General features: G+C 36.6%; 1 protein-coding gene across 4 annotated transcripts in view; it reads left to right on the top strand.

Annotated features, from left to right (window-relative positions):
- Positions 1-18,104, top strand: part of S100pbp (S100P binding protein) — a 42,282-nt gene that overhangs the window by 19,405 nt on the left and 4,773 nt on the right. For all 4 annotated transcript variants that reach the window (XM_046469078.1, XM_046469079.2, XM_058570923.1 and 1 more), the window contains one exon: positions 17,776-17,836. In XM_046469078.1, coding sequence (XP_046325034.1) covers positions 17,776-17,836 — 61 coding nt within the window. Of the gene's footprint in view, positions 1-17,775; positions 17,837-18,104 lie in introns of those variants that run through there.

The following is an 18,104-nucleotide window of genomic DNA, read 5'->3' as shown; positions in this document are numbered from 1 at the left end:
TTACTGTTAAAAAGTCTGTTGTTAATTATTTCCTTGTATGTGACCTATTGCTTTTTTCTCTAGAAGTTCTTAAGATATTTTTTTAAATATTTTTAATTATAGATGGATACAATACCTTTATTTTGTTTATTTTTTTTATGTGGTGCTGGGGATTGACCCAGTGCTTCACACATGCTAAGCAAGCACTCTTAACCACTGAGCCACAACCCCAGCCCCAAGATCTTCTTTTTTTTTTTTTTTTTTTTAAAGAGAAAGAGAGAGAGAGAGAGAGAGAGAGTTTTAATATTTATTTTTTTAGTTTTTGGCGGACACAACATCTTTGTTTGTATGTGGTGCTGAGGATCGAACCCGGGCCACACGCATGCCAGGCGAGCGCGCTACTGCTTGAGCCACATCCCCAGCCCCCAAGATCTTCTTTTTATCCATTGTATTCTAAAATTTTGTACTGATTATTGAGATATCTTGGTGCTGAGGGTTTTTTTTTGTTGTTGTTGTTTTGTTTTTTCTTTCTTTCTTTTTTGGTTCTTGTTTTCCCCTCGCATTCCTTGTGCTACTTATTGGATCTTTTAATGTGGGATATGTATCCTTCAATTCTGAGTTATTTTTTTTGTGTGTGTGTGTGTTACTGAGGTTAGAACCCAAGGCCTATAACATAGGAGACAAGTGTTCAACCACTGAGCTACATCCCCTGCCCTTCTTCATTTTATTTTAAAACAGGGTCTCTTGCTAAGTTGCTGAAGCTGGCCTTGAACTTGCAACTCTCCTGCCTCAGCCTCTGGAGTAGCTGGGATTACAAGCGTGCACTATCATGCCTGTCTACTTGCATGTTTTGGGTCATTGTTTCCTCTCTATATTGTCTGTTCTCTCCTTCTCCTGTTAAATATTGAGACTTCGAGGACTGATCTTCTAAGTTCCTTTTTTTTTTTTTCCTTCCTTGTTCTTTCTCTGTCTTTATTAGACTTGATAGCCTATTTTCTCAATCTTTTCATCTTGTTCATTTCTACATTTACATTAATGATTTCTTTTTCTTTTTTTGTGATAGTAGGGATTGAATCCAGGGGCCTCATGCATGCTAGGCAAGTGCTCTAACACTGAGTTACAATTTCATCCCATACTTTACATGCTTTAAGTATATAGTTTTTCAAGTTTTGATGTATACACCCATGAAATTACCATTAAATTTAAGATCCAGACCCCAAAATTCCTTCATGTACCTTTATAATTCTTCCCTTCTACCTTTTTCCCTGCTCCCTCCCAATTCCAGGCAACCATTGATCTGCTATCACCATAATTTTATTTTCTAGAGTTTTGTTTAAAAAAAAAAAATGGAATCATGTGTACCTCTTCTTCTCTGAGCCTGGCTTCCTTCTCATAGTATTTTTTATTTTTTTATTGAGCATGCTTGTCAAGTGCTCTACCACTAAGCTACGTTCACAGCCCAGCATAATTATTTTGAAGTTTATATGTACTGAGTTTTAAGTTAAAAAAAAAAAAAATCAATGGATCATATGGTGAGTGTGTGCTCAGCTTTTTAATATACTACCAAAATGTTTTCCAGAATGAATATCATTTTATATTCCTACCAGCATTGTATGCATTCCAGTTGCTCCCATCCTTAGAAACACTTGAAACAGTATTTTTTTTCCTAATTTTTTTTGTTGTAGAAAAATAGACACAGCATACATATTGACCTTCATTTTTTACTCCCCTGCCTTTTTTTTTTTTGCCATTATAAGCTATATCATCCAATAGTATTAAGTATCTTCATATTATTATGCACCTATCATCACAACACATCTCAAGAACTTTTTTGTCTTGCAAATGTTAAGCTCTGTCTATATTTATTAAACCGTAGGTCTTCATCCCTGCTTCCCCCAGGTTCTTGCAAGCGCCCTTTGTCTTTATGAATTTTTACAATTCTAGGTACCTCGTGTAAGACTAATGATACAGTATTTTTTATTCTATGACTGGCTTTCTCTAAGCATAATGACCTCAAGATTCATCCATGTTGTAGCACATCTCAAAATTTTAAGACTGAATTGTATTTCAGGATATGTAATATCACATTTTTAATATCCATTCATCTATCATTTGGACACTTGAGTTGCTTTTAACTTTTAGCTATTATGAACATTGCTGCTACATATCTGGGTCTACAGATATCTCTTTGACACCCTGCTTTCAATTCTTATGTATACAGCTGTATCACATGGTAATTCTATTTTTAATTTGTGTGCGTGTGTATGTGTGGTGTTGGGGATCAAACCGAGAGCCTCTTGCATGCTAGGCAAGTACTCTAAACCTGAGCTATATCCCAGCCCTATTTTTAATTTTTTGAGGAACTGCCAAATTGTTTATCCACAGCAGCTGCACCATTTTATATTTCCGCCAATGCACAAAGGTCCCAATTTTTCCATGTCCTTGCCAACATTTGTTACTTTTACTTGGTACTGAGGATTGAACCAAAGAATGCTTTACCAATGAGCTGGATCCTAGCCCTTATATTTTTTATTTTGAGCCAGAGTCTTGCTAAGTTTTTTATGGCCTCACTAACTTGTGGAGGTTGACCTTGAATTTGGAATCCTCCTCCTTCAGCTTCTCACTGCATTGTGGATTTAATTAGCATTTCCCTAAGGATTGACAATGTTAGGTACCTGTTCATGTACTTATTTGCCATTTGTGTATCTTCCATGGTTAGAGATCTTTTGCCCATTTCCTCCCAGTCTGTGGCTTGTCTTTTTTTTTTTTTGGTGGGGGGTGGTACCAGTATTAAATTCATGGCATTTCACTGCTGAGCCACATCCTCAGCCCTTTTTATTTTGAGACAATCTCCCTAAGTTGCTTAGGCCTCCACTAAGTTATCGAGGCTGTCTTTGAACTTGTGATCCTCTTTCCTCACCCTCTTGAGCTGCTGGGATTATAGGCCTGCACCGCCATGCCTTGCTGGCTTGTCCTTTTTTTAAAAAATATTTTTAGTTGCAAATTGACACAATATCTTTTCATGTATTTATTTTTATATGATGCTGAGGATCAAACCCAGTGCCTCACACCTGTGAGGCAAGTGCTATACCACTGAACCACTGAGCTACAGTCCCAGCCCCTTCTTCTCTTTAACAGTGTATTTTTTTTTTTATTTAAAATATTTTGTTTTAGTTGTAGTTGGACACAATTACCTTTATTTTATTTTTGTGTGGTACTGAGGATTGAACCCAGGGCCTTGCCCATGCCAAGCAAGTGCTCTACTGCTGAGCCACAACTACAGCCCCTCTTAACAGTGTCTTTTAAAGAACAGAAGTTTTAACTGAGCACAGTGACACACATCTGTAATGCCAGCAATTCTGAGGCTGAATAAGGAGAATTGCAAGTTTGAGGCCAGCATTAACAACCTAGTGAGACCCTGTCTGAATGTTGAAAAATAAAAGGGACTTGGAATGTAGGTAGCTTAGTGATAAAGCACTCCTACGTTCTATCCCCAAGACCATAGAAGTAAGTAAATAAATAAATAAATATGATTTTAGCTGGTGTTGTGGTGCATGCCTGTTATATTAATGACTTGGGAAGCTGTGGCATGAGGTTCTTAAATTTAAGGCCAGCCTCAGCATTTTAGTTATATCCTGTCTCAAAAATTAAAAAGGGCTGGAGATATAGCTCAATGGTAGAGCGCCTCTGGGTGCAGTACCCATTACCAAAAAAGAAATAGAAATTTAATTGATTTTTGACTATTGATTGTGAATTCTGCAATCTTACCTAAATTCACCTATTAGTTTTACTAATTTTTTATAGATTCCATCAAATTTTCTTCATAGATGATTTGTTGTCTGCAAAATAAATACATTTTTACTTGTTTCTATCTAACTTGGATATCATTTCTTTTCTTGTCTTACTGCACTCCACTAGAATGCTGAATACAAGTAATGAGATTGTTACCTTGTCTTTGAAAAATATTGAGTCTTTCCCCATTAACTCTTGTGGCCTATAGGTTTCTCTTGCTTTTTTTTCTTTTCCTTTTTTTTTTTTTTTTTTGTGTGTGTGTGTGTGGTACTGGGAGTCCCACCTAGGACCTTGCACTTTTGTATATATTAGATAAGTGCTCTACCACGCAGCTATGTCTCAAGTATTAAAAAAAAGTATATTTTGGCACAGGGTCTTGCTGAGGTACCCAAGCTGCTCTCAAACTTGTGATTCTCATGCTTCAGCTTCCTGAATAGCTGGGATTACAGGTGTGTTGCAGTGTTGTGCCAGCTCTATTTCTTTGATTTCTATTCTGATTTTTATTTTATTTTTGTTTTTTATTTGTGGTGCTGGGGTTTGAACCCAGGGTCTCATGCATTCAGGGCAAATGCTGCACCGCAGCCCACTGTTCTGATGTTTATTATTTCCTTTCTTCTGCTTACTTTGGGTTTCATTTGCTCTTCTTTTTCTAATTTCTTTATATGGTTGCTGAGGTTATTGATTTGAGACTTCTGATTTAGTAAGGGATATTAGGAGCAAGAGGAACTAAAATCAAAAAGTCCACCTGCTTTGTGTATCTGAAAGTTTGCCTTGACTTTTTTTTTTAAAAATCAAGTTTATTAAGGTATACTTTACATGAAATAAATGCACCCATTTTAAGTGTACATTTTGGTAAGTTTTGACACATGTATGTACCTGTGAAGTTAACCACAATAATCAAGATTGGTAGAATGTTGCCTCCCTTATTCTCCCTGAAATTTCCTGTATTCTCCAAGTTTATCACTCTGGTCCCTGTCTCCACCCTAGTACTGGGAAAGCATTGATTTTTTTTTTTCCTTTGTTCCCCTATAGTTTAGATTTGTCTTTTCTAGAATTTTATATAAATGGGATCATATAGTAAGTTTTCTTTTGTGTCTGATTTATCTTACTTGGGACAATGTTTTTGAGATTTATCCATGTTTGTTTTTCCGTTGCTGGGGATGGAACCTAGAGCCTCAAGCATGCAAACCAAGTCCTCTATCACTGAACTATACCCCCAGTCTAGTGGTTCTTTACTTTTACTGCTGAATTTTCTATTTTCTTGTTTTAACGTGCCACAGTTTAATCTGGTTACATGTTGATGAATATTTGTGTTAGTTGTGTTTGGCTATTATTAATAAAGAATCTATGAACATTCCTACATGAGTTTTCGTGTCTACGTGTGTTTTCATTTCTTAAGTTAAATAATTAGAATTACTAATTCATATATAGTTTCATTTTACAAGAACTGCTAAACAATTTTTTCAAAGTTTTTTTATACAAATTTTTGTGACTTTTGTAAAGACTTAAGGGATATTTTGTTTCTTTTCTTTTTTGGCATATGGATATCCAGTTGTCCTAGTCCATTTATTAAAAGAATAATCTTCAAGACATTGTGGCACAGACCTATAATATCAGTGGCTCCAGAGGCTGAGGCAGGAAGATTGCAAGTTCAAAGCCAGCCTCAGCAATTTAGTGAGGCCCTAAGCAATTTAGTGAGACCCTGTCTCAGAATAATAAATAAAAAGGGTTGGGAATAAATAAAATAAATAACAAAGGTTGGCTCAGTGATTAAGCACCCCTGAGTTCAATACCTGGTACAAAAAAAAAAAAAAAAATTATCCTTTTTTTAGCTGGGCACAGTAGCAAATGCCTGTAATCCCAGTGATTTGGGAGGCTGAGACAGGAATATCACAAATTTGAGGCCAGCCTCAGCAAATTAGCAAGGCCCTCAGCAACTTAGTAAGACTCTGTCTCAAGATAAAAAATAAAGACTGGGCATGTAGCTCATTGGTAAAGTGCCTCTTGGTTAAATGCCTGGTACGCTGGGTGTGGTGGTGCATGTATGTAATCCCAAGTGTTTGGGGAGGCTGAGGCAGGGGGATTTCAAGTTTAAAGCCAGCTTCAGCAACTTTGCAAGGCCCTAAACAACTCAGTGAGACCCTGTCTCTAAATAAATACAAAAAAAGACTGAGTGGTTGAGTGTCCCTGAGTTCAACCCCTGATACAAAAACAAAAACCTATTCTTTCCGTAGGTTTATATCTGAATTATCTGTTCTTTTCCATTGATACATATGTCTGTTCTTTTGCTAGTATCACACTCTTGATTACCAGAACTTCATAGTAAATCTTGAAATTGTTTTAGTCCTTTGGATTTCCATTCTTGTTAAGAATCCGCTCATCGTTTTGTTTGAAATACTGGGTATTTCATTGCTATTGTGGTGAATCTATAAATCAGTTTTGGGAGAACTGATATAACAATATTGAACTGTGAACAAGATATATTTCTCCATTTTATGCATGCATTTAATTTTTTAATTTTTAATTTTATTTATCTAATCAGTTACATACATAACAGCAGAATGATCTTCTGTTCATTGTACACAAACGGAGCACAATTTTTGACTTCTCTGATTTTACCCAAAGTAGGGTACAACACCATTTGTGCAATCATACATGTACCTAGGGTAACGATGTTCTTCCCATTCCACCATCTTTCCTACCCCCATGCCCCCTCCCCCGCTGCACTTAATTTCTCTTAGCAGTGTTGAACAGGTCTTAATATGCATCTTGCTAAATTTATTCATGAGTATTATTTGTTCTGTATGTGGTGCTGAGAATCACTGAAACCCAGTGCATCACTCATGCTAGGCAAGTGCCCTACCACTGAGCCCTAGCCCCTGTAAATGACATTTTTTAAAATTTCCATTTCCAATTGATTATTGCTAGTATACAGAAATTTAACTGATTTTTGTATTTTGACTTTATATTATACAAACCATACTAAATTTTCCTTCTACTTTTAAGAGATTTTTCAGCATTTGGTATGTTACCTATAACGTTGGTATATTATCTATAAATAAAGGTAGTTTCTCTCTTTCTAGTTTATAAGCCTTTTTTCTTGTCTTATTATATTGGCTGGAATCTCTAGTACATTAAGCATGATATTAGCTATAAGTTTATTATAAGTGCCCTTTATTGGGTTGAGGAAACCTCTTTCTACCCTTCTGTTTGTAGAGCTTGTTTGTTTGTTTGTTTGTTTTAATACATCTTTGTTTATTTTTATGTGGTGTTGAGGAGTAAACCCAGTGCTTCACATGTGCAAGGCAAGCGCTCTGCCACTGAGCCAACAACTCCAGCCCTATTTGTAGAATTTTTATTTGTGATTTTTTTATCATGAATGAGTGGTTAATTTTGTCAGGTACATTTTTTTCTGCATTTATTTAGAAGGTCATAATAGTGTTTTTCCTTTATTCTGTGTACCTTACAGTTTTTGAGTTTTTAATTATTAGGCTAACTTGCATTCGTGGGATTAACTCAAGTGTTTTTTTTTTGGGGGGGGGGGTACTGGGGATTTAATTTAGGGGTACTTGACCACTGAGCCACATCCCCAGCCCTATTTTGTATTTTATTTAAAGACAGGGTCTCACTGAGTTGCTTAGCATCTCACCATTGCTGAAGTTGGCTTTGAACTCTCAATCCTCTTGCCTCAGCCTTCTGAGCCGCTGGGATTACAGGCATGCACTACTGTGCCCAGAACTCACTTGGTTTTAATGAATTGTCCTGAATTCACTTTGCTAATACTTTCCGTTTGTTTGTTCGTTAATTCATTCATTCATTCATACATTTCAGTACTAGGAATTTCAGTACTAGGAATTAAACTCAGGGATGTTCTACCACTGAGCTACATCTCCCATCCTTTTTATTTTTTTGTTTTGAGATGTGGGGATTTGGCTAAATTGTTCAAGCTAACCTTCAACTTCCAATACTCTTGCCTCAACTTCCTGTTAGCTGGGATTACAGGCATGTACCACCATGCCTGGCTTGCTAATAGTTTTTATAAAAGGAGTTTTGTTATTGATTTTGAGGAGCATTGGTCTTTAGTTTTCTTGTAATGTTTTTGTCTGCTTTAAGTGTTATGGTAATTCTGGCTTTTTATTTTTTGGTACCAGGGATTAAACCCAGGGACTTTAATCACTGAGCCACATCCCTATCCCTTTTATTTTTTCTTTAGAGACAGGGTCTCACTAAGTTGCTTAGGTCTTCACAAAGTTGCTGAGACTGGCTTTGAACCTGTGATCCTCCTACCTCAGCCTCCTGAGCTGCTGGGCATTACATGTGTGTGCCACTATACCCAACCCTATAGTATGTAATAAAAGAGGGGTGTTCATATCTTTGATACTAATTGTGGCTTTGTATCTTCTTTTAGTTCTGCCAGTCCCAACCCTCCTACCCCACCCCCACCCCCAGTGCTGGGGATGGAACCCAGGGCCTTGTACATGCCAGGCAAGCATTCTGCCTCTGAGCTGCACCTGCAGCTCCTCCTCATGTATTTGAAACTCTGCTATTGGATGCATATACATTTAGAACACTTATATGGTCTTGATAAATTGATCCTTTATTATGATGAACTATTTCTTTTTACCTCTGTCTTATTCATTGTTTGATAGTCTACATTGAAATTAACATAGCCATTCCTGCTTTCTTTTGATTAACGTTTGCATGATATGTGTTTTCATCATTTTACCCTGTGCCTTTAAGCATAGCTTATACACAGTTTATAGCTGGGTCTGTTATCTTTTAAAATATTACAATCTCAGTCTTTTAACTGGAATTTTAGTGTGTCCACATTTAGTGGTTATCTAATATGGTTGGTATTAAAACTACCATCTTGCTACATTTTTTTTCTGTGTATTCTTTATATTTTATTTCATCATTTCCTAGCTCTTTTTATTTTTGAGTACTCCATTTTATCTCCACATTTCCCTTACTACCTATACCTCTTTGTTGTAATTGTAGTGGTTGTTCTTAGGTAGTAGAGAAAAGCTTTTGGATTGAGGATATCAAGAGTATTTTGGTTTAGGTGGATTATATCTATACATAACCATATTAAAATTAGAATTAATAAATTATTAAAATATTAGTGCATTTTAAAATAACAATAGGCCCACTGCATGTTAATATATGTGATTTTATTTAAAAACCAAAAAATTTCTCCCTAAAAAGCTTTCTTAGCCTTTGTTCAATTGATGTAATGTTGTGTCTTGTTATTTGTCAAGATCCTCACCTTACCTGAGACAAGGCTCTGCCTCCATGTTAGAATGACTCCAAAATAGGCTAGACTTGAACTCATTTAAAGTTGTGTTCAAAAAATCCATTTTTAAAATACACACAGAATGTACCAACCTTTTTATTTTTTTAATGTTGTACATGGACACAATATCTTTATTTTGTCTATTTATGTGGTACTGAGGATCGAACACAGTACCCCACGCATGGTGAGGCAAGTGCTATACCACTGAGCCACAACCCCAGCCCCAAAAGATCAATTTTTTTTTTTTTTAATTTTCCTTTTTTTGGGGGGCTGGGGATGTGGCTCAAGTGGTAGCACGCTCGCCTGGCATGTGTGCGCCCGGGTTCGATTCTCAGCACCACATACAAAGATGTTGTGTCCGCCGAAAACTAACTAAATACTCTCTCTCTCAAAAAAAAAAAAAAAGAAAAGAAAAAAAATTCTCTCTTAAAAAAATACATAAATAAGTTTTCCTTTTTTTTAATTTTTGAAAATATTTTAAATAATTGTTAAATTTTTTTGCATTACAATTTATATTAAACATATAGAGCACAATTTTTCACATCTCTGGTTGTACACCAAAAGATTAATTTTTGTTTTTAAGATGACTGTGATCTCAATGGGATATAATGTAACTAAGTAAAGATTTAGGATTATTAAAAAAAAACAGCAACAACAACAACAACACTTTCCCTAGCTACATGCGGTGGCGCATCTGTAATCCCGGTGGCTTAGGAGGTTGGGCAGGAGGATTGCAAGTTCAAAGCCGGCCCATTTAGGGAGATTACATAAGAAAATTTTCAAGTATCTTTAATGTCTGACTTCACGAGACTGCAGATTTTTTCTATATGATTGTGCATTCCTTAGCATATCATATAGCCTCTGGAAAATACTACCATACACTTGTGAGATAATGCAAATGGAAAAGACAAATAACATCTTAGTTTTGTTATGAAAATAATTTTGACCTTTTGAATCCTCAGAAGGGTCTTGGGATCCCAGGGATATTTGGACACACTTTGACTGTTGCTCTGTGTTTGCAGTATGCATCTTTGACTTATCATAGTCTCTCTTTAAATAACATTACTTAACATATAATTTAAGGTCCTGAGAAGATACTTCCAAGCTTACTTTTTTGGGTATGTGCTATTGTTTTTATACACTTTTTATACATATATTATACAGCTCTTCAATATTTTTTGCCATAATCAATTATCTTTTAATGTTTTATTATTGTATTACACCTATATATGATAGTGGCATTCATTAAGGACTTTTTGGGTTTTTTTGAGATGACATCTCTCTATGATACCCAGATTGGGCCTCAAAACTCCTGTGCTCAAGCCATCCTCTTGCCTTGCCTCAGCCTCCTAAGTAGCTTGGAATACAGGTACACATCACCACGCCTGGCTTAAAGACTATTTTATTTATTTATTTATATATACATACATACACACATACATTCTATGGATTTAACCAGGGGTACTTTACCCCTGAGCTATATTCACAGCACTTTTTAATTTTTATTTTGAGATATGATCTCAGTAAGTTGTTTAGGGCCTTGCTGAATTGCTGAGAATGGCCTCAAACTTGTAATCCTCCTGCCTCAGTCTCCAAGTCACTGGGATTACAGGTGTGTGTTACCTTGTCTGGCTTTTAAAAACTTCAAAATGGGAATAGTCCACTGTATTTGCTCACATATTTACCATTTCCAGTGCTTTTGATCCCTTTTCTATAGACTCTAATTTCCCTCTGGTATTATATTCCTTTTGCCTGTGGAGTTCTTTAATTTGTGTGCGTGTGTGTGTGAGGTCTATGGGTGGTATAGTCTCTGCTTTCATGTATTTAGAAGTGTTGCTGGGGCAGTGGTGCATGCCTGTAATCCCAGCAACTATCAATTCCAGGCCAGCATTAGCAATTTAGTGAGACCTTGTCTCAAATAAAAAGGACTTGGAATGTAGCTCAGTGACAGAATGCCCCTGGGTTCAATCCCCAGTACCAAAAAATGGGGGGGGGGTAGTGTTTGTTTTGGGGGCTGGGGATGTAGCTCACTGGTAAGACTGCTTGCCTAGAATGTGGAAGACCTTGGGTTTGATCCCTAGCATGGGGGGGGAAAAAAAGTGTTTATTTTACAAACTGTAAAGTTTCACTCATCCCAATTGATCCCTCAGGAATCACATTCTGAATAGGATTTTTTATTGTTATTTTGTGTTTGTTTTTTGTGGTACTGGGGATTGAACCCAGGGCCTTGTTCATGCTAGTAAGTGCTCTACCACTAAATGCACCCCCAGTGCTTTTTATTTTATTATGAGACAAGGGTCTTGCTAAGTTACCCAGGCCAACTTGTAATTTTTGATCCTCTCCTCAGCCTCTTGAGAAGCAGGGATTATAGATGTGTGCCACCACATCCAGCTCTGAATAGATTTAACAAAAGTTTTTTAAAATATTTTGCCCAGTTTCTAGTTTCTTACAGTGGGTGGTTAAATCGCCCATTCATTTTGACTAGAAGTGGAAGTCTTGTTTTGATTTTTATTGAAGATCATAAGCAGCAGTGGTTACATAAATTCTGATTCTGCATTTGCCAGGATTTCTGAGGACATTGTATATCATTCCGTATCCCCTCTATAATATAGCACTTCAGAAATGAGCTGTATAATAGGTTTTTGTTTTTTGTTGTTGTTTTTTTTTTTTACTTTTTGCTTTGTGTGCAAAGAAAACCAGTCAAGATTTGTATCATTAGTTTTATTGAGGTAGAGTTGACATGTTTGCATTCCTGCTTTCTACTATTTTTTTTCTTTTTATTCCTCCTATTTTACTTTCTATTTATAAAAGCAGTAGTCTATGCCCCTGGATCAAATTTTTTCTCTTTCCTTCTTCATTCCCTTTTGTTCCCTTTTCTGTATTAGGTATTTTAGATTACATGAAGTAGAACTATTATAATTACTTTTAAATTACTGAGTTTGAAAGATTAAAAAAAAAAAAAAAAGACTCTCAACAGCATAGACAGGCCTCATAGTGAAAGGAATCGGCCATAGAGCCAAACTCCTTGTACCCTCAGAAATGGGTGACTCTTTTCTCTTCATATTTTCCCTAATTTGTCTCTATGGACAGAGCCTCTGCTGCTCTATTAGCTATCTGTAGGGATTCCTCTTCTAGAATCCTGGGTGCTATTCTTTCTCTCCTGCTCTTTCATCCTCTTTACTAAAGCTGACATTCCAAAGGAGAGTGTCTGATTCATTTAATGACCTGTTGTGCCAGGCCACCTTCTAGTCATTAGCAGTTGAGAGATACTCTGTTCTTTGATCATGTACCACACTTCACTGACTGGAGTCGTGGTACAAAGTATGCCAGCCTATAAAACTTGTCACATTTGTAATAGCAGACACTCAGGATTATCCGTTCTCCTCTCCTTATGATACAGTAATTCACTTTTTAATTTATTAAGAACAATTATTAAATTGACTTTTCCCTTAAACCAGTCAACTTTATAATTATAGATTAAGACTTGTATGAATTACTGATCTCATTCCTAAAATGTTGGGGGTAGTCATCTTAATTTTTATTCTTAGGCACAAAACAAAGGACAGTTTTCAGTACCTTTTAGATGCAACTTAAAATAAACACATGATACTGATTGTTGGTCCAAGAAAGCCCATCTGTTAAGAGACTGTGAAGAGAAAATTTAAATGTTCCCATTCTTGTTAGCATCTCTAAATTTGGAGGAAGAAGAGGTTGAAGCTATGAGCTTAAATGAGGCTTTTGGATTTTCACCCCTACCTGGGTTTGAATTCTGGCTTTACCATTTCCTAGTGATAGATGAGTATGTTTTCTAAACTTTATGGTTTACTCATGAATAGGAAAAAAATTAAAAAAAAAAAAAAAAAACACCATGGATGGGGGTGGGGTTGTGCCCCAGCAGTAGAGTGCTTGCTCTATGGGTTCGATCCTCAGCACCACATAAAAATAAATAAACAAAATAAAGGTATTGTGTCCAACTAAAACAACAACAACAACAAAATTGTATTTTTAAAAATCACTATGGGGGGATGTGGCTCAAGTGGTAGTGTGCTCGCCTAGCATGCGTGAGGCAGTGGGTTCGATTCTCAGCACCACATAAAAACAAAATAAAGATATTGTGTCCACCTAGAACTAAAAAATATTTTTTAAAAAAACACTATGGTTGTTAGAATTCAGTAATAGAATATCTGTAAAGCATTTAGCAGAGCCTGACATATAAGAAGTACTTAATATATTAGCCCATCATCTCTAGATCATTATGTCTTATTAATATAAGGGTTACTATAGTCTTAACAGTAAGCTCTTAGTGCAAATGAAAAAAAAAAAAAACCTAACGTTTCTTTTTTTGTTTTGTTTTGTTTCAAATTGGGAATTGAACCCAGGGGTACTTCACTAACCACTGAATTACACTCCCAGTTTCTTTTTCTTTCTTCGGTACCAGGGGTGCTTAGCCACAGAACCACATCCAATCCTTTTTAATTTGAGACTAGGTCTTGTTAAGTTGCTTTTAGGGCCTTGTTAAATTGCTGAGGCTGGCTTTGAACTTGGAGTCAGCCTCCCTAGGCACTGGGCTTACAGGTGTGTGCCACCACACCTGGCAAAACTAACATTTCTTATTATATTAACATTATGTTAATTAATTATGTCTTGGGATGCAATTGTTGAACCCTATTTACTCAGTGCTGAGCTAGATACCAAAGGGATGTACAAGAGACATTGCAATATGATTTTTTTTAAGGTGTCAATGGACCTTTATTTATTTTTATGTGGTGCTGAAACTTAAACCCAGTGCTTCACACATGCCAGGCAAGTTCTCTATCACTGAGCCACAACCCCAGCTCTGTAATATGATTCTTGCTTTCTAGTCTTTACTGTGAAACGTTAGACCCAGAAAACATTTTAAGGAAACTCAACCCCATGTTAATATAGTATTGAAATTCTGGCTCTGCTTTTAGCTGTTCGATCTAGAAAATATTGCTTAACTTTTTCTCTGCCTATTGTCTATTTGTGTGTGTGTTTGTTTTTGTGGTGCTGGGGATTGAACCCAATGCCTCACGCATGTGAGGCGGGCGCTCTACCACTGAGCCCCAGTCCAAGCCCTCTATTTATAATTTTTAACAGTTTGGTCTGTGAGATGGGGAAACAAGATTGTTGGGGAAAAAAAGTTAATGAAAAAAATATGTAAAGCACACAGGTGAATGCCTGATATGTGGTAAATAGGTATAAATTGCTATTGCTTGACATTGACTCCTAACAGTTGAATATTTAAATAGCAGACTCCTGTGGCCAAATGGGCTAGTCTTTTCACTGTTGAATATGAATTTGTTTATTTATAGCAAGTTTATAGTATACTTTGTCTCCACTGCCTGGGCAGTTTTGTAGAATCCAGATGTTAGAGATGAGTGAGCTGAAGGACATGGTCTACAAATAATCTGTGTTTTCATTTTGATGGACACAGAATTTCTGTTGCCAGCCCTCATTGGGTGGTGCTTTGACAGGAAAAATGACTTGAAATTTTTACAAAACTGATTTTTTTCCCATTCCCACTGAAATGTCCTTTTTGGAAGATTAGAGTGGGGTGCTAGCAATGTGAGAGTAAGGTATAAGAAAGGCAATTTGAATTGGGACTTTGGGTTTTAGCTCAACAAATCCAGCAGGCAAGGAAATTTAAAAATTTTTGAAAAGAGTCTTGCTGTTTGTTAAAGCTGGCCTGGAATCCCAGGCTCAAGTGATCTTGTCTCAGCTTTCCTAGTAAAACTATAGGCATGCCCCACTGCCCTGAGCTCTGGCAAGGCATTTCCTAATCTGTCACTTCTTTTAAAGGGAAAACTCATTTTGGATTTATATTCCTTTAAGGAGTAAGAGTAATGTTTTCTTTCCATTTTTAGGTTAAATAGTCTTGTCAGTGTGTTTATTGATTATTTGCATTACTTGAGAATTGTCTATTCATGTCCTAAATTTGTGTGTGTGTGTGTGTGTGTGTGTGTGTGTGTGTGTGTGGTACTGGGGATTGAACTCGGGGCCTTGTGCATGCAAGGCAAACTACTGACTGAGCTATATCCCCAGCCCTTAAATCTCTCTTTTTTTAGTGAAGACTTATCTTTGTATAGAAAGGACACTAAACTTGAACCAAATGTTTTCTTCCCAATATTTTTCATTTTGCAAATTATCTTTCACCATTGATTATGCTTTTTTTTTTTTTTAAGCACCACAGAAACTTTATTTATTTATTTTTTCCTTGTACCAGGAGCACTCTACCACTGAGCTACATCCCCAGTTCCTTTTTTTTAATTTTGAGAGGAGGAGGCTGGGGATGTGGCTCAGGGTAAAGTGCTTGCCTAGCATGCTTGAGGCCCTGGGTTCAAATCCCCAAGCACCAAAAAAAAAAATTTTTTTTTTTTTTTTTGAGAGAGGGTTTTACTAAGTTACACAAGCTGGCCTCCAACTTGAGATCCTCCTACCTCAGCCTCCCCATTCATGAGGATTACAGGTGTATGCCATCAGGCCCACCTGATACATAAAAATTACAGGACTGGGGTTGTAGCTCAGTGGGGGCGTACTTGCCTAGCATGTGTGAGGCACTGGGTTCGATTCTTAGCACTGCATATAAATAAATACAATTTTACATATTAGTGAGGTACCATGTAATGTTTTACTACATTGCTACGCAGAAACTTTTAATTTTAATGTAATAAGTTTATAAATTTTTTTCTGAAAAATACTATCTCATAGGGTTAGAAAAAATTTCTGGTGTTATAAAGCATGTCATATAGTTCACATGTAGATGGGTCCATTTAATAAACATTTTTCCTTATAAATAGAAGATGATTATCAAAGGGTTTGCAGAGTCTCTGCAAGTTAACATAAGCCTGAGGTTCTAACTCCATAACAATAGTTGGCAAGCCAGTCAAGTTCTTTACCACTAAGCTACATCCCCAGCTGTGCTAGGTCTTTTATGTACAGTATTCTCAGTACTCAACTTCAAACTAAATAGTATTATTATCTGCTTTTGGTAAATGAGTAAAGTGAGACTCAAAGAAGTAAAATGGTGCTGGGGTATAATTCTGTTGATTGAGTGCTTGCCTAGCATTCACAAGGCCCTGGTTCAATCCCTAGCACCACCAAAAATAAAAGAAAAAGAAGAAGTAAAATGATTTGCTTAGGGTCACAAAGCTAGTTAGTGGTTGGATTAGAATTTTAACTGAAGCTGGTGCGATGGTGCACTCCTGTGATCCCCGGTAGCTCTGGAGGCTGAGACAGGAGGATCTATAGCTCAAAACCAGCCTCAGCAGAAAGTGAGGTTCTAAGAAACTCAGTGAGACCCTGTCTCTAAATACAAAATATGGCTGGGGATGATGTGGCTTAGTGGTCAAGTCAAGTACCCCTGAGTTCAATCCCTTGTACTAAAAAAAAAAAAAAAAAAAAGAATTTTTTAACTCAAGTCTGCCTAATTTCAAAGTATATATTTTTTCTACAGAGCTTTGCTTGAGATTTCAAATATACTGATCCTAAAAGTTAAATTTTATCTTTACTAGAATTTAAGAAGATAGTCTGTAGCCTAAATTGCTCTTGGTGCCTGAAAGAGTAATAGCAAAGATAATGAGAAATATGTAAACTAGTTGAAAGAAGGTCTTCATTGTCTAGGATGGTGGTTTTCAGAGTAGGGTTCTCAGACCAGTAGTATCTGTAACTCTGAGAATATTTCAGGAATGTGTATCCTTAGGCCCCATCCCAGATCTTCATAATCAGAAATGGATATATACCATCAATCTGTCTTAAAATCCATCCAATTTGATATAAGTCATATTAAAATTTGAGAGTCATTGGTCTAGAGAAATTAGGCTAAAATCTCAACAAGCAGAAATAAAATACTAAGTCTTAGCCCTTAAGTGCAAAACTAGCATTATCACATATTGGCAAGAACACGATGTCACATGGAAGCTAGTCGAATGAGTAAGCATTTATGGCCAATATATCTCCCTGAACCACAACTTCCCATCTCTGAAATGATGTTAATAACATCTCTATGTAAGATTTTTTTTTACATTTTTAATTTTAATATAATAAGTTTATAAATGTGCCTAGTACATTGCCAGACTCCCAGGTATTTGAGAAATTGTCTCTAGCAATTTTTCTTGTTAGCAAGGAGCACCCACCTCCATTTGTTCTAAACTCCTCTTGTTTCTTGAATGTTTTTTGCTATCTTTTTGTCTCTGGACCTTGTATTAGCTCTTTCTTTTGATACCCAACCTCCTACTCTTTACCTCACTAATTTCTATACATCCTTCAGATCCCTGTTACGGTTTACTTCCCTTGGATAGGCTTTCCCTTATCCCCACTTCCCAGTCTCAGTAGCAGCCTGTATTTCTTCTATCATTTTATTTATCACACTGTTTTAGAATCACCTGTCTCCTGTATAAACTTCACTGAAGGCAGGTACAGTGTCTTGTTCATGCCATATTCCTATGGACCAATTCCTTATGTATTGCAGGAGGTAATAAGTATTGAATGAATGAATAGTGGCTGCCATTGCTGCATCACCATCATCATCTAAGAGCAAGCTCCCTACTCTGGCTTGTAGCTTTTGTGCCAACTGCTTGTGATAATCACAAGGAGATATTATTGGGACCGGTGCCTGTTTTCTCTCCCTAAAAATAATTACTTTGACCTAGGCTGACATAGTAGTTCCTAACCATGATCCCTCTGTATCACAGGTACCTCGGGGGAGCTGTATGCTTTGATGAATCGGCAGCATCCTTCGGATCTCACCATGCGGTGAGTGGGTAATTAGAGGGAAGAAAAGGGTAAAACTTGGCTGCAAGGGGAATGTGGTGGGGAGCTGGGGTTGTAATTGTTGGGGCTGTAATTTCAGAGGTGGAAAATGAAACCTTGCAGTAGAATGAAATAAGAACTATACTGAATTTCAGGGAACCTGGGTTCTAATACTAGCTTAGCAATATTTAACTAGCTGTATGATTTTGAACAAGTCACTTCACTTCTTTAGTCATCAGTAGATGTTGGACTAATTGATGTCAAAAGATCT

Source organism: Marmota monax, unplaced genomic scaffold, assembly GCF_021218885.2.
Source record: "Marmota monax isolate L192 unplaced genomic scaffold, Marmota_monax_Labrador192_F-V1.1 WCK01_AAM20220418_F8-fsc00008, whole genome shotgun sequence".
Taxonomy (NCBI): Eukaryota; Metazoa; Chordata; class Mammalia; order Rodentia; family Sciuridae; genus Marmota; species Marmota monax.
The sequence above is the reverse complement of the archived record's forward strand: the minus strand, read 5'-3'. Positions and strand labels throughout refer to the sequence as shown.